At 40.7% G+C, this 12,160-nt stretch overlaps 2 protein-coding genes across 3 annotated transcripts in view; one reads left to right on the top strand and one right to left on the bottom strand.

Annotated features, from left to right (window-relative positions):
* The window catches only part of LOC135488936 (sodium/potassium/calcium exchanger 3-like), a 43,568-nt gene extending 34,822 nt beyond the window's left edge, over positions 1-8,746 (top strand). For both annotated transcript variants that reach the window (XM_064773912.1, XM_064773911.1), the window contains 2 exons: positions 1,623-1,754; positions 2,416-8,746. In XM_064773912.1, the coding sequence (XP_064629982.1) occupies positions 1,623-1,754; positions 2,416-2,615 (332 nt within the window). In that variant the 3' untranslated portion in view covers positions 2,616-8,746. The remainder of the gene's footprint in view (positions 1-1,622; positions 1,755-2,415) is intronic.
* Positions 8,747-11,328: 2,582 nt separating this feature from the next.
* LOC135488935 (attractin-like protein 1) overlaps positions 11,329-12,160 on the bottom strand; it is a 116,948-nt gene continuing 116,116 nt past the window's right edge. Inside the window, exon 29 of the transcript XR_010447080.1 lies at positions 11,329-11,447. The gene's annotated coding sequence lies outside the window, so the exon portion shown is untranslated. The remainder of the gene's footprint in view (positions 11,448-12,160) is intronic.

Below are 12,160 nucleotides of genomic sequence, written 5' to 3'. Positions count from 1 at the left end.
AGTTTGCATGACTGCTTATGTGCTTTTACTATAAAGAAACCTGGTGGTCAATTTGTCACAAATTTTGATGCATATTATGTCCAAGCGTCCAAGTTACCAATGGACACAGGTTATTTTACCAGTGAGCGCACATTTGGCTGTTTTTTCTTGTGATTCACACATTCCCCAAGGCCCTTTCAGGCACCACTGCTCGGTAAATTGGAAGGCCTACCTTGAAAACATCGCAAATGTGGGTGACATGCCATACAGTTGGCCGTAGACACCTACTAGTATAAATCGGAGTGATGAATTAGATGAAGTTGTCCGTTCATATGGCTGTGTATCAAAGGCAAAGTCAGCACATCTATTTCTATAGAGGGGAGGTTGTTTCCCAGAGAGAGAAATTCTTTCGAAAATTTAAAATTTTTCAGACAAATTGTAAAGATGTCTTTCAGCTAGAAGGATTTCCACAGTCAGTTTCAAAGATTTTCCCAAAAAAGGGGTCGTTTGCTATCCCGACCACCCTTTCCTACGCATGTGCTAACTATCAAATAGCCTAGCTCTCTCCTTCACCCCCTAATCTAGGACCCCTAGAGGGTCAAACACGAATTTGACATAAGCCGCACGTACACCACCTGAAAATGGACCACCAATCTTGGTTCGCGAACCAATGCCGCACCATCGAAAATCCACCTAGCGTGTACACCAGCGCTGCAGCTAGTTATAAAATCCGGCTACAGATGGCGCGCAAACAATAAGCAGAAAGCGCCATTTCGAAAGCGCCGCCTGTCGCCGACCCATCTAACTAGCTAATTGCCGATCCATTTGCACGTACACCACGACAAAGCCGAGCTTTTAACAAGCCGGGCGAATTTGGACCGTCAAGCTTGGTGGGACAAATTCGCCCGGCAATTTGTATCGGCAATGGATTGCAGAACCAATTTGTCGCGGCAATGTGGTGGTGTACGTGCAATTGGTCCACCAATATTTCGTGGTGTAAGCGCAGCTATTTATAAACAGATTAGGAATGATTAAGATAAGAATCATGGTCAGATGGCCAAGTGATTCTTCAGGGTGGCTAAAGGCAGGGAATCATAGCCAGGTGACAACAGGACTAATCCGAGTAGCTACTATAAATGCATGATACCATAATGCATAAGACTGATGCACTATGAGAACCTCTACCTGTGTCGATGGTGATCAAGGAGTGAATTTCAGGCTAACTTTCCTCAGCCTGAACTGCTTTTATTGTTGACTCAAGTCTTTAAAGGGGTACGCCATTCGTAATTACTTGTGGTCCAGTTAAATAGAAATCCACTAATACACAATGCCGTAGTGCAGTTATTATGAATACAAAATTGTTGAAACTTGGTATTCATAGTATTTGTATATCAGTCCACACAAAGGCAATGTTGACATTTATATTTAGTGTGTATTTCCGCAATTGGACATTTTTAAATTCAATTACAAATTCAAAGTTTTTAACGAACGGCGTGAAGGAGAGAGCTAGGCAATTTGACAGATAGCACAGGTGTAGGAAAGGTGGTCGGGATAGCAAACGACCCCTTTTTTGGGAAAATCTTTAAAACTGAGCTGCATTTTATGCACTGTTTATGCCCTTTTAATATTTTATGTCATTTCAGGTTTTGGTGACATGGCCGTTTCCAATGCCATCGGAAGTAACGTATTTGACATTCTTCTCTGTCTTGGTCTGCCGTGGGTGTTGAGGACATCAGTGACACAACCAGGGGTGCCTGTACGAGTGTATAGTGCTGGTAAGTTCAACAATTGGGGAGTACGGGTGTAATATGCTTGGAGTGTTGATGTCCATGACGCCATGCTTCCTGAGAGAGGAAGGAGAATAGGACAACGGACCAAATTCTAGGTCATCTGAGTCAGTTGCTTGAAATTTACATTAAAGGCCTATGCCACTTGTTAAAAAATTTGAATTTGCAATTGAATTTGAAAATTACATGCTAAATATAAATTTCAGCATTGCCTTTCTGTAGACAGATATACAAGTGCTATAAATACAAAGTTTCTACAAATTTGTATTCACAATAACTGCACTACGGCATTGTGTATTAGTGGATTTCTATTTAACTGGACCACAAGTAATTACGAACGGCGTACTCCTCTAAGGGGGACTTTAGGCAGGAGCTCCCGGGTCAAATTGATCGTCTTTCTGGACTTGATATGTGCAGGTCAATAACTTAAACCTAAAAGTCGTATGCTTCTGGGGATACAGTGCTTTAAATTATACCTGTAGGCTTTCGGGGAGGGGGGAGGTTGTAAGTCGAACAGGGTCCACTGACATGACCCAAAACTCTGCCTGACCAGCAATTGTTTGTGTGCCTATGTGCTACACACTTGATGATATTGGCCGAGCTCTCTCTCACCTCGGCCTCATAACAAAATTGTTTTATTCTGTTGCAGGTCTGATTTATGCCTCTGTGACGCTGCTATCGACCGTAGTCTTCCTCCTCATCGCCACCCACCTCAATCGCTGGAGGCTGACAAAGCCATACGGTGTCGTCCTCATGTTCATGTACATCATCATCACAGCAGTCTCGTGCCTTTTTGAACTGAACGTTTTCGGCTATTTACATCCACCTGTGTGTCCGAGCAGCTACTGAGGAGCTCGTTGCAGACAATCATACAGTAGAATCTCTCTATTAAGGACACCCTCGCGACTGACGAGTACTGTCCCTAATAGGGAGGTGTCCTGATGAGAGAGGTCAAATTGAATGGAAACAACCGATTCGGAAACAAAACTAGTGTCCTTAATAGAGAGGTTGTCCTTATTAGAGAGGTGTCAACTTAGGGAGGTTCCACTGTCCCAAATAGGTTGTTTCCATTCAATTAGAATCCTCTAATCAGGACACCTCTCTATTAAGGACAGCACTTGTCAGTCCCGAGGGTGTCCTTAATAGAGAGGTTCTACTGTAAATGTAAGCTGGGCTGTGTATTATTTATTCACAACGTGCTGTCCAAAATGTGTTGATATTTTTTTTGAATTTTGTTTGTTGCATGAATGTTTTCAGAACCTCTTTTATCATGTTCAATACAGAGAAATATTTTTCTACTACATATACTAGAAATATTATGGTCAAAGAGAAGAGGGATTAGTTACATGTATTAGAGGATTTCCTTTCCTTTTTTGGCTACTTTTGCCAAATAATTTTTTTTTCGCTGTGAAGCTCGTTAGAAAATCCTAACAATTGTCATTATAATTCACTCTTTGTCTGTCTTTAACTTAAGGTGTCTCTCTTTCTCTAAAACGCAACTACAAGGTTTTGTAATTGCAGTGGATCACGCAGAAGTTCAAATTTTAAAAAGCTATCTCCGGTTTAAAGTTGCAATTTGAATCTCAAATAAATGCTTTTGTTGCAATTTTTGAAGCGAGGCCATTAATTTCATGCACTGACCACACCTACACCTTCCATAGTTTAAATCACGTGCCAACGTTTGGGTGATGTTTGTATTTGGTATTATATACATATAATTGCTTGAGTGATTGTTTGTTTGTTAAATAATAATTGTTCCAAAAATAGGTCTCCACATCAGATCGAAATAACTTTATTTCACAAATTTTAGAGACGCAACTTATTTCTATAAGGTGGAACCTCCCTTAGCGGACACCGCTCTATTAAGGGCAACCTCTCTATTAAGGACATGCCTTTTGCCACCAAAGTGGTTGTTTCCTTCAATTTGACCTCTCTAATCAGGACACCTCTCTATTAAGGACAACACTTGTCAGTCCCGAGGGTGTCCTTAATAGAGAGGTTCTACTGTATTTGGTTATTTCTACCTCTTTTCTGATGATGTGAAAGCATCTAGTAAATGATAGGCCTTTGTTATTGTTCAAATCTTCAAGCACTGTGACTCGTCGTAAATCGAAAAAAGTAAACAATGTCTGCACTGCTCCATGGGTCTGCGGTGCAGGGTTCAATTCCTCTGCTGCTCCCGTGTCAAGGGTAGCCAAAGGGTAAACCGTGGTTTGATCGTATCACACCGGTTCTCATGCGACTCCATTGGCTTCCTGTTAAATACAGGATTGTTTTCAAAGTGCTTTTATTTACATATAAGGCAATACATGGAGTCGCACCTGCGTACCTGTGTGATATGGTCAGACTGAGGCACCATTCCACCTACCATCTCCGCTCTGTTATTGCTCCAACTTTGGTGGTCCCTCGCACTAACCCAGCTACCTTCCAACATCAGGCTTGCTGGTTCCATAGACATTTTCAAAACTCTCCTGAAACAACACCTTTTCAGGGAGTGTTTTGCTTTGTAAAGCGCCTGAGAATTTAAGTTTTTCTTTTAATTCAGGCGCTATAGAAATTCTTATATTCATTCATTCATTCAGTCACTTGGGCTTGCCAGGAGGATAATACCCATGTCAGGTAAATGTTCTGGCTCCCATGCGAACCTTGCCAAGTCACACGTTTATTAAAACACCTAGCATCACCCCTCCTGTCTGCACCACTACACCCATAGCATCTGTTCCTACACTATCACTTGTAAAAACTCAATGGAGCATTAGGCCATGGGAACACAGCAGAACCTCTCTATTAAGGACACCCATGGGACTGACATGTGCTGTCCTTAATAGTGAGGTGTCCTGATTAGAGAGGTCAAATTGAATGGAAATAATCAATTTGGGACCAAAACAAGTATCCTTAATAGAGAGGTTGTCCTTATTAGAGAGGTGTCCGCTAAGGGAGGTTCCACTGTAATTAATCCGGTTTACCGTCCACCTCCCGCATGAGTTCAGAGCATACTTCAAATTTGTCATTATTTTTGAAAAAAGCTATTTCTTTTATTGCTGCCATTATTTTTTATTCAAACAATCTTTTTCCAGTGGTTCATCTTTACCTAAACTGATTGAAAAACACATTAAAACGTGACAGGGTAGGGTCACACCATAATAATGACATTTTTTCAATGCCTCATATTGATGACTGACCCGATTTCCATTCGCTGGAACTTGCCCGCGAATCACGTGTTTTGACCAGTAAATCAGACTGTAAACTGATAATGAATAATGAAAAATGAAAAAAAGCCTCATCATCTTTTTTGATATCTCAGACGGTAAACCGGATTAATCATTCCCATGGCCTTACCTACACCATTTGCTGACCCATGCGCCGCTCAGCAAATTCTATAAGGCAAAGGTCCAATTTTGGACCATGATGCTTTCATTGATGATGGTGATATTTGCCACTACGTGAAGTATCTATCACATTAAAGATGGCCTCAAATAAATGACTTGCGTTTAATTGCCCATCAGTTTTGTACTTAGCTTGCGAAAGTCAGGGAGGCCTCTAGATATAGAGTAGAACCTCTCTATTAAGGACACTCTTAGGACTGACAAGTGCTGTCCTTAATAGAGAGGTGTCCTGATTAGATAGGTCAAATTGAATGGAAGCAACCTATTTGGGACCAAAACTAGTGTCCTTAATAGAGAGGTTGTCCGCTAAGGGAGGTTCCACTGTACATTCTGTTCCAGTACACTGCTTATTACCGTTTAGTGGGTTTCAGAGATCTAGTGTGGAGAAGTCATGGGCCAGCTGGAATCCATTTTCATATGAAAGCAACATATCTTACACTCAATTTGTGTTGTCCCTTTAGCATGAGAAATTGATCCTTCAGCTGTACCACGCTATAGCCTCGATACTTTTTGGGGTCGGACCTTCGCGGTCCAGGCCAGTAGACTGTGGAACTGTCTGGACTGTTCACTACGTGAATGCGATTCAATCCTCGGTTTTAAGACAGGGCTGAAGACCCTGCTCTTTCAAGAGTGTTATTTGTGAAAAAGCGCTTGTGAGCAGGACCTTTCTTGGAACATGTGCTATATAAGACATCATTTACATTTACATGTATAAACAGCATCCACACCTGAATTAAAGGGACAATATAGGCAGCAGCTTGGCAGGCAAGATAAAGTCACAAAAAGGTCGCCAATAGGGGTCTCTCACATCTCACAGTAAGTCGAAATGATTCACGCTTGTATGAGGAATATATTTAGTGCTGAATCTGACATGACCAAGGGCTCTTACTGTGTAAATTAGTCACATGTAGATGGCCAAATTAGCCCCTCTGCACCTGCCTATAGTCCCCCTTTAATTCATGAATTATCTATTTATTGTTTGTACTTTTGTTGAATGAAATTAATCAAAAAAAATAACCTTTCATATATTTGTAAATAATTTAATTGTTATGATTTATTTGCTTCATACTTAATGACAGTCATAGTAGTATTTTCACTAACATAATTTGTGTTGTTGTTAGCTCTTTGAATGCTGGGTTTCTTGACTACTGAGTGTTGCAGAAAATCTGAATGCTGGGTTTCTTGACTACTGTGTGTATCAAAAAATCTGCATCAGCTTTTAGAAACTTGCATATTCATAATAGTTATCCTTTTGAGTGAATAGGTTTATCTCTTCACTGTGTGATTATTAATCTAGTGTTCCTTATTGTAGATTTTGTTATTTGGTAATCATGTTGTTCAAAAAGAATTTTTATAAGTTGATCAATTGAAAAAGTGTCTTCTTCGAGACAGATTATCACCGTAAGTTCTGTTGAATATTTTTGTCATGTTTATATTATTTCATTCTTCCTGACTCCACTGCCTATGTGTCAACTCGGAAAAATGCACATGCCTTTTATTTTCGCATTTTTCCACCTTCACAGACAATCACAAGAAAATATGGCAGCGAAAAGAAAATCTAATTCAAAAGTGTCACAACCTACATACATTAGAACCTCTCTATTAAGGACTCCCTCGGGACTGACAAGTGCTGTCCTTAATAGAGAAGTGTCCTGATTAGAGAGGTCGAATTGAAAGGAAACAACCTATTTGGGACCAAAACTAGTGTCCTTAAGAGAGAGGTGTCCGCTAAGGGAGGTTCTACTGTACTGTACTTTTAACAGCGTTGTGATTGTGCTTTAGAGTACCCAAAATCAGCAATTTTGCAAAACGGTGAAATAAAAGGCCGCAAATATTTTCGTGTATACAGTATTACGCCTAGGCAGGTTTGAAAATGATGTTACCTGTTTGTTAGAAATCTCAAAAATAGCCCTATGTTGATTTGATTTGCATTATGTAGCTGTCTTGTCTGTTTTGAATTAATGTAAACAATGAAATGTTCGCAAAGCTAAAATTTGGCTGATTTGCTCGTTTTCAATTGGCGGTAAACTGAATTATCACATCTGCTGCCATAATTTGATTGTTTGTATGAATAACAGATATAATTTTCCAGCTTTGTTATTTTAAGTTCATACTTGACAGTGTATTCACAAAAAAAGTGAAAATAAAACACAGTTTATAGTACCTGGATTTCTAGGGAAGGGTGTTAAATAAATTTAATGGTTTCACCTTCCAATACAAGTTTATTTACGTGTTGTGCTCTCAGTTCCAAAAGGTGTTGGCCACATTAGCAATGTTTGTAATGGAAAGCAATTTTTGTAATGAAAAGCAATGTTTGTATGGAAAGCAATGTTTTGATGGGAAGCAATGTTTGTAATGGAAAGTAATGTTTGTAATGGAAAGTGATGTTTGTAATGGAAAGCAATGTTTGTAATGGAAAACAATGTTTGTAATGGAAAGCAATCTTTGTAATGGAAAGCAATGTTGTTATGGAAAGCAATGTTTGTAATGGAAAGCAATGTTTGTAATGGAAAACAATGTTTGTAATGGAAAGCAAAGTTTGTTATGGAAAGCAATCTTTGTAATGGAAAACAATGTTTGTAATGGAAAGCAAAGTTTGTTATGGAAAGCAATCTTTGTAATGGAAAACAACGTTTGTAATGGAAATCAATCTTTTTAATGGAAAGCAATATTACGTCTTGATTTGATTGCAGTGGTCTTTGGTGTCACAACCAAAGACAACTTGGTTAATTTTTTATGAAGCATGTCTCTATGATCCATTTTAGAATGGAAATTAGTACCTCTCTGTTGGTCCTTGTTTGTCTAATCAAGGCCGCTCTGTTAGACGTCAAATTATGTCCAAAACCCTCAGCTGATGCCTCATTTATATGTCGACATTTTCGGTGTAGACTCGGCAGTCTTGATAGGACAACCAAGGACTGCCAGCTTGGTATTAAGATCTAGCCTGAATTCTGGTTGTGACTTTGTCTTGGAAGATCAATTTGGGACGAATGTTAAGTAATTCAACAGAGTATCATTCCGTGCTACACAGCCATGGGATAAGGATGTAACATGTAAGTCTTTCTGTCACAACAATGGTCATAGTGCTCAGCTCGGCTAATTGGTCAAGGAACGGGAAGTAGTTCGGTACATTTTAACATCCCAAAAATATGCACTTTTTGGGCTTATTCGAATGGGGTTTGAAGACCCCTTTTATACCTCAAGGCAGTAACGGCTAAGGCACTTACAGTACTATTGACTTCCCTATCGTATCTTCCATTGACTTTTTCTGTGTGTTGCAAGTATAGATAAGAGAATCTTTAACCCATACTTGCATCAAGTGATAATAACGACTAGTCTTTATCAACTCTTGATACCATTCATGCAATTTCCTTTTTGGAATGAGGGTGCTACATTAAGGGGCTACTTAATATCAACACTTACGTCATACGATACTTAATGAACATATTCAATGCGATTTTCAGGATATTGTCACATTTTGTTTGGCAATTATACAACATTGCAGGGATGTGAATGCAGAAAGTACTTCATCATATCATTGACCTTCTAAAAAAACCTTTAAAAAGGTTCATCATTTCGAATTCTTTTTGAAAACTGCAGAGAAAACGATGCATTAGTTTTGGATATACAGTGGAACCACCCTTAGCGACCACCTCTATTAAGGAAAACCTCTCTATTAAGGAAAACCTCTCTATTAAGGACAACCTCTCTATTAAGGACAACCTCTCTATTAAGGACAACCTCTCTATTAAGGACAACCTCTCCATTATGGACACTAGTTTTGGTCCCAAATAGGTTGTTTCCATTCAACTTGACCTCTCTAATCAGGACACCTCTCTATTAAGGACAGCACTTGTCAGTCATGAGGGTGTCCTTAATAGAGAGGTTCTCCTGTTTGTTTTATGACATTACAAGCCAGTCTTGGCCTACTTGTACTAATAAATGAACTAATTGAGACAAAAGAACTCTTCTTTCTTTAATATCAGAATATCCAGAATGTGCGCAGCTGATGATTAAGACAACAAATGCTTTTGATGTGATTATGTCCGACCTGAGAACTGTTATCGTTGTCACCCGGCTAATGCGATGATTTGTCTTCAAGCCGTTGCATCAATAGCATGCTGTTGTAGGTGGACAACACTGAAGACGATTGCATCCACCTTCTGAAAGTAAACCACAAAAGAGACAAAGTGGTGAATGACATTGAAGACGAATCACATCCGAGGCAGGCAAGATAAAGTTACACAAAGCCACTAATAGGAGTCTCTCACGTCTCACAGTAAGTCAAAATGATTCACCCTTGTACGAGGAATATATTTAGTGTTCCATTTGACATGACCCGGGGCCCTTACTGTGTATATTAGTCACCTCAAGATGGCCAAATTAGCCCCTCTGCTCCTGCCTATAGTCCCCCTTTAAGGGATAGCAAAAAGGTGTTGTAGGTGACAGCATTGAAAACGGTAACCAGTCTTTGGTGTGGTCCACGTCTAGCCGTATCACAAACACACCAACACAGCCCGACATGAACAGGCCACATTAGAGACCCGTCCCATCACCACAAGACATCCCATGAGGACGCAACAATAGGTGATTGTGCTGACCACATTGAGGACAAGTCTCAACCACCTACAGCACATGCACAGCAACTGCAGGCTGGCACAACCATAGATATCACGCCAGGCATTGGTGCAAACACAGCATGAATCACATCCATAGCACAAGACAGAGACAGCAAGTGCAACAGGCCAGCTACACTGTCCTCAATCGTGACGATTGTCATCAACCACGTCAGAGTCCTGAGGCGTCATCAACTGTCTTCGACATTCAAAACAACAATCTCACCTGAGGTCAAATGGAACAAAACAATATTACCCAATGCCAAATGCAACGTCAAAGTAGCATACAAGAAGGCATGGAAGCAGAACCATCCGGACCATGACGGACAGAAGAGCTATCATCAGCTGACAAGGGCAGAACAGGACACCATCTTCAGACTGAGAAGCGGGCATATAACAGGATGCGGTAGCACCTATTCCACAAGTACAAAATAGGAGACACCGGCGTCCAATGTTCTTGCAATACGGGACCGATGACAACGACCCACGTGCTACGGGACTGCCCTCTGCACAAAGCCCACATAAATCTGGCTAAATTGTGCCAACATGCAGGATCAACTGTATGGCGACTGGGTGGAATTGCCGAGGATGACTGAGTACATCCGACGAACAGGATTGACTGTATGAGGTGAACGCTACGAAGAAGAAGACCTAATGCACCAAAGCCTAGAGAAACGACGAACAGGTTGTAGTTGAACGACATTGAAGACGAATTCAACCAACACATCACAGCCCGAGAGCCACGATCGACAACAACCTTCTGTAGATCCGCTATGTCACACCTGGACCTTCTGCCTGTAGTTTTTGTCTTCGGCCAGGGCTGTGATGTGGGAACAAATGTGATTGGCACCTACAGCCTGTTTTGTTTCCAGGGGCCATGTCGATTTAACGGGATCGACGGAATCAACGGAAACTCTACGGAAACAATGCTAAAACTGCATACAATCGCGTGACAATTAAAGAATGTTATTACTAACAATAAATACAACATTAGGGTATTAGAGTGTTATAAATCGCTATAGTTATCGAGAAGTAAATTGATCCCCGGACCGGCTTGTAAAAATTTACTTCTCGATAACTATAGCGATTTATAACATCCTAATAGCCTGGGAATGTTGTATTTATTGTTAGTAATAACATTCTTTAATTGTCAAGCGATTTTATGCAGTGTTAGCATTGTTTCCGTTGAGTCCGTCAATTCCGTTAAATCGACATGGCCGTCTCCAGGTACTCTCCGCAATGGAGCGGCCGCGTCCTGTCGTCGGGCTTGATCAGAAAAGATCATCACGATGACGAAATGCATTGCATAGAAGTCTATCTCCAGGCCGTGATGCAATTGATATGATCGACTTGGGTGTTGTTCACTTTACACCTGTTATTGCTGTATCTGAGCTGTGGTGCAATTCATATCATCTGTCTTCATCATCGTTTACCGAAAGCTTTTGATGCTGGACTAATGTGACGAATGTGATTAATTGTCTTCAATGTTTGTTACCTACCGTTTAACCTGTTGTTACTGTCTCCGATGGTGTGATATATGTGACCCGTCACAGCAAAACCAGGCACATTTCGCACAGAAGATGAGCCTAAGTGACACCAGGAGATAATGGAAGAAATTGATGTGCTCATATTTCACAAAAGGCAGACAGTAGAGAAATGAACAAACAGTCCGTCTCAACCTGCCAAGCTCAGAGCCACATGCGCCTTCTTTTTTGCTGTGACAGGTCACAAATGGTGGATGTGATTCTTCTTAAGTGCGTGGCAGCTACAGATGGTGGAGATGATGCATGTTTTGAATTTTACCTACCCAATCGGCTATTTTCTATTTGTCTCTTCTCGGGGAGACGGGACTTGGGAGAGAGTCTTGCTATTCTCGTGCCAGGGCTTTCCGTCGGGTATGTTGTCCGCGAAATCAAACTACATGTATGTGTTATTCAGCCTTGTTCTTTACAGGATATCTCGAAAAGAAAGTAGCCCCAGGGGTTGAAAGACATCGTCACAGCCAATATACAGGATGTCTCTAAAATGTATCTGAACGATCAGACATGAAGACAACATCACAACCTAGCCCTGTCTGATCAGTTTGCCATATTGTTACAATTGTCCTTGTCATAAGAATCAGCTGAGAGGGCGAGGCATAATGTTGCAATCTTCCTTGCTATACAGGATGTATCAGAAAGGATGTGTCTGTGATGTCTCCATGCCATGCCAGGCATGAAGTCATGCTCTCAGCCTATCCCATGCACACCAGTTAACAGATACACTATTGTAATAATCTGTGCTATGTACAGGATGTCTCAAAAATGATCTGTAGAGCCTCGAGGGACTGAAGACATCGTCACAACCATGCTCTGTCACTCCATATGGCCAAACGTTTCAATGGAGCATCTTT

This window comes from Lineus longissimus, chromosome 6, assembly GCF_910592395.1.
Source record: "Lineus longissimus chromosome 6, tnLinLong1.2, whole genome shotgun sequence".
Classification (NCBI taxonomy): Eukaryota; Metazoa; Nemertea; class Pilidiophora; order Heteronemertea; family Lineidae; genus Lineus; species Lineus longissimus.
This window is presented reverse-complemented; position numbering and strand designations above follow the sequence as displayed.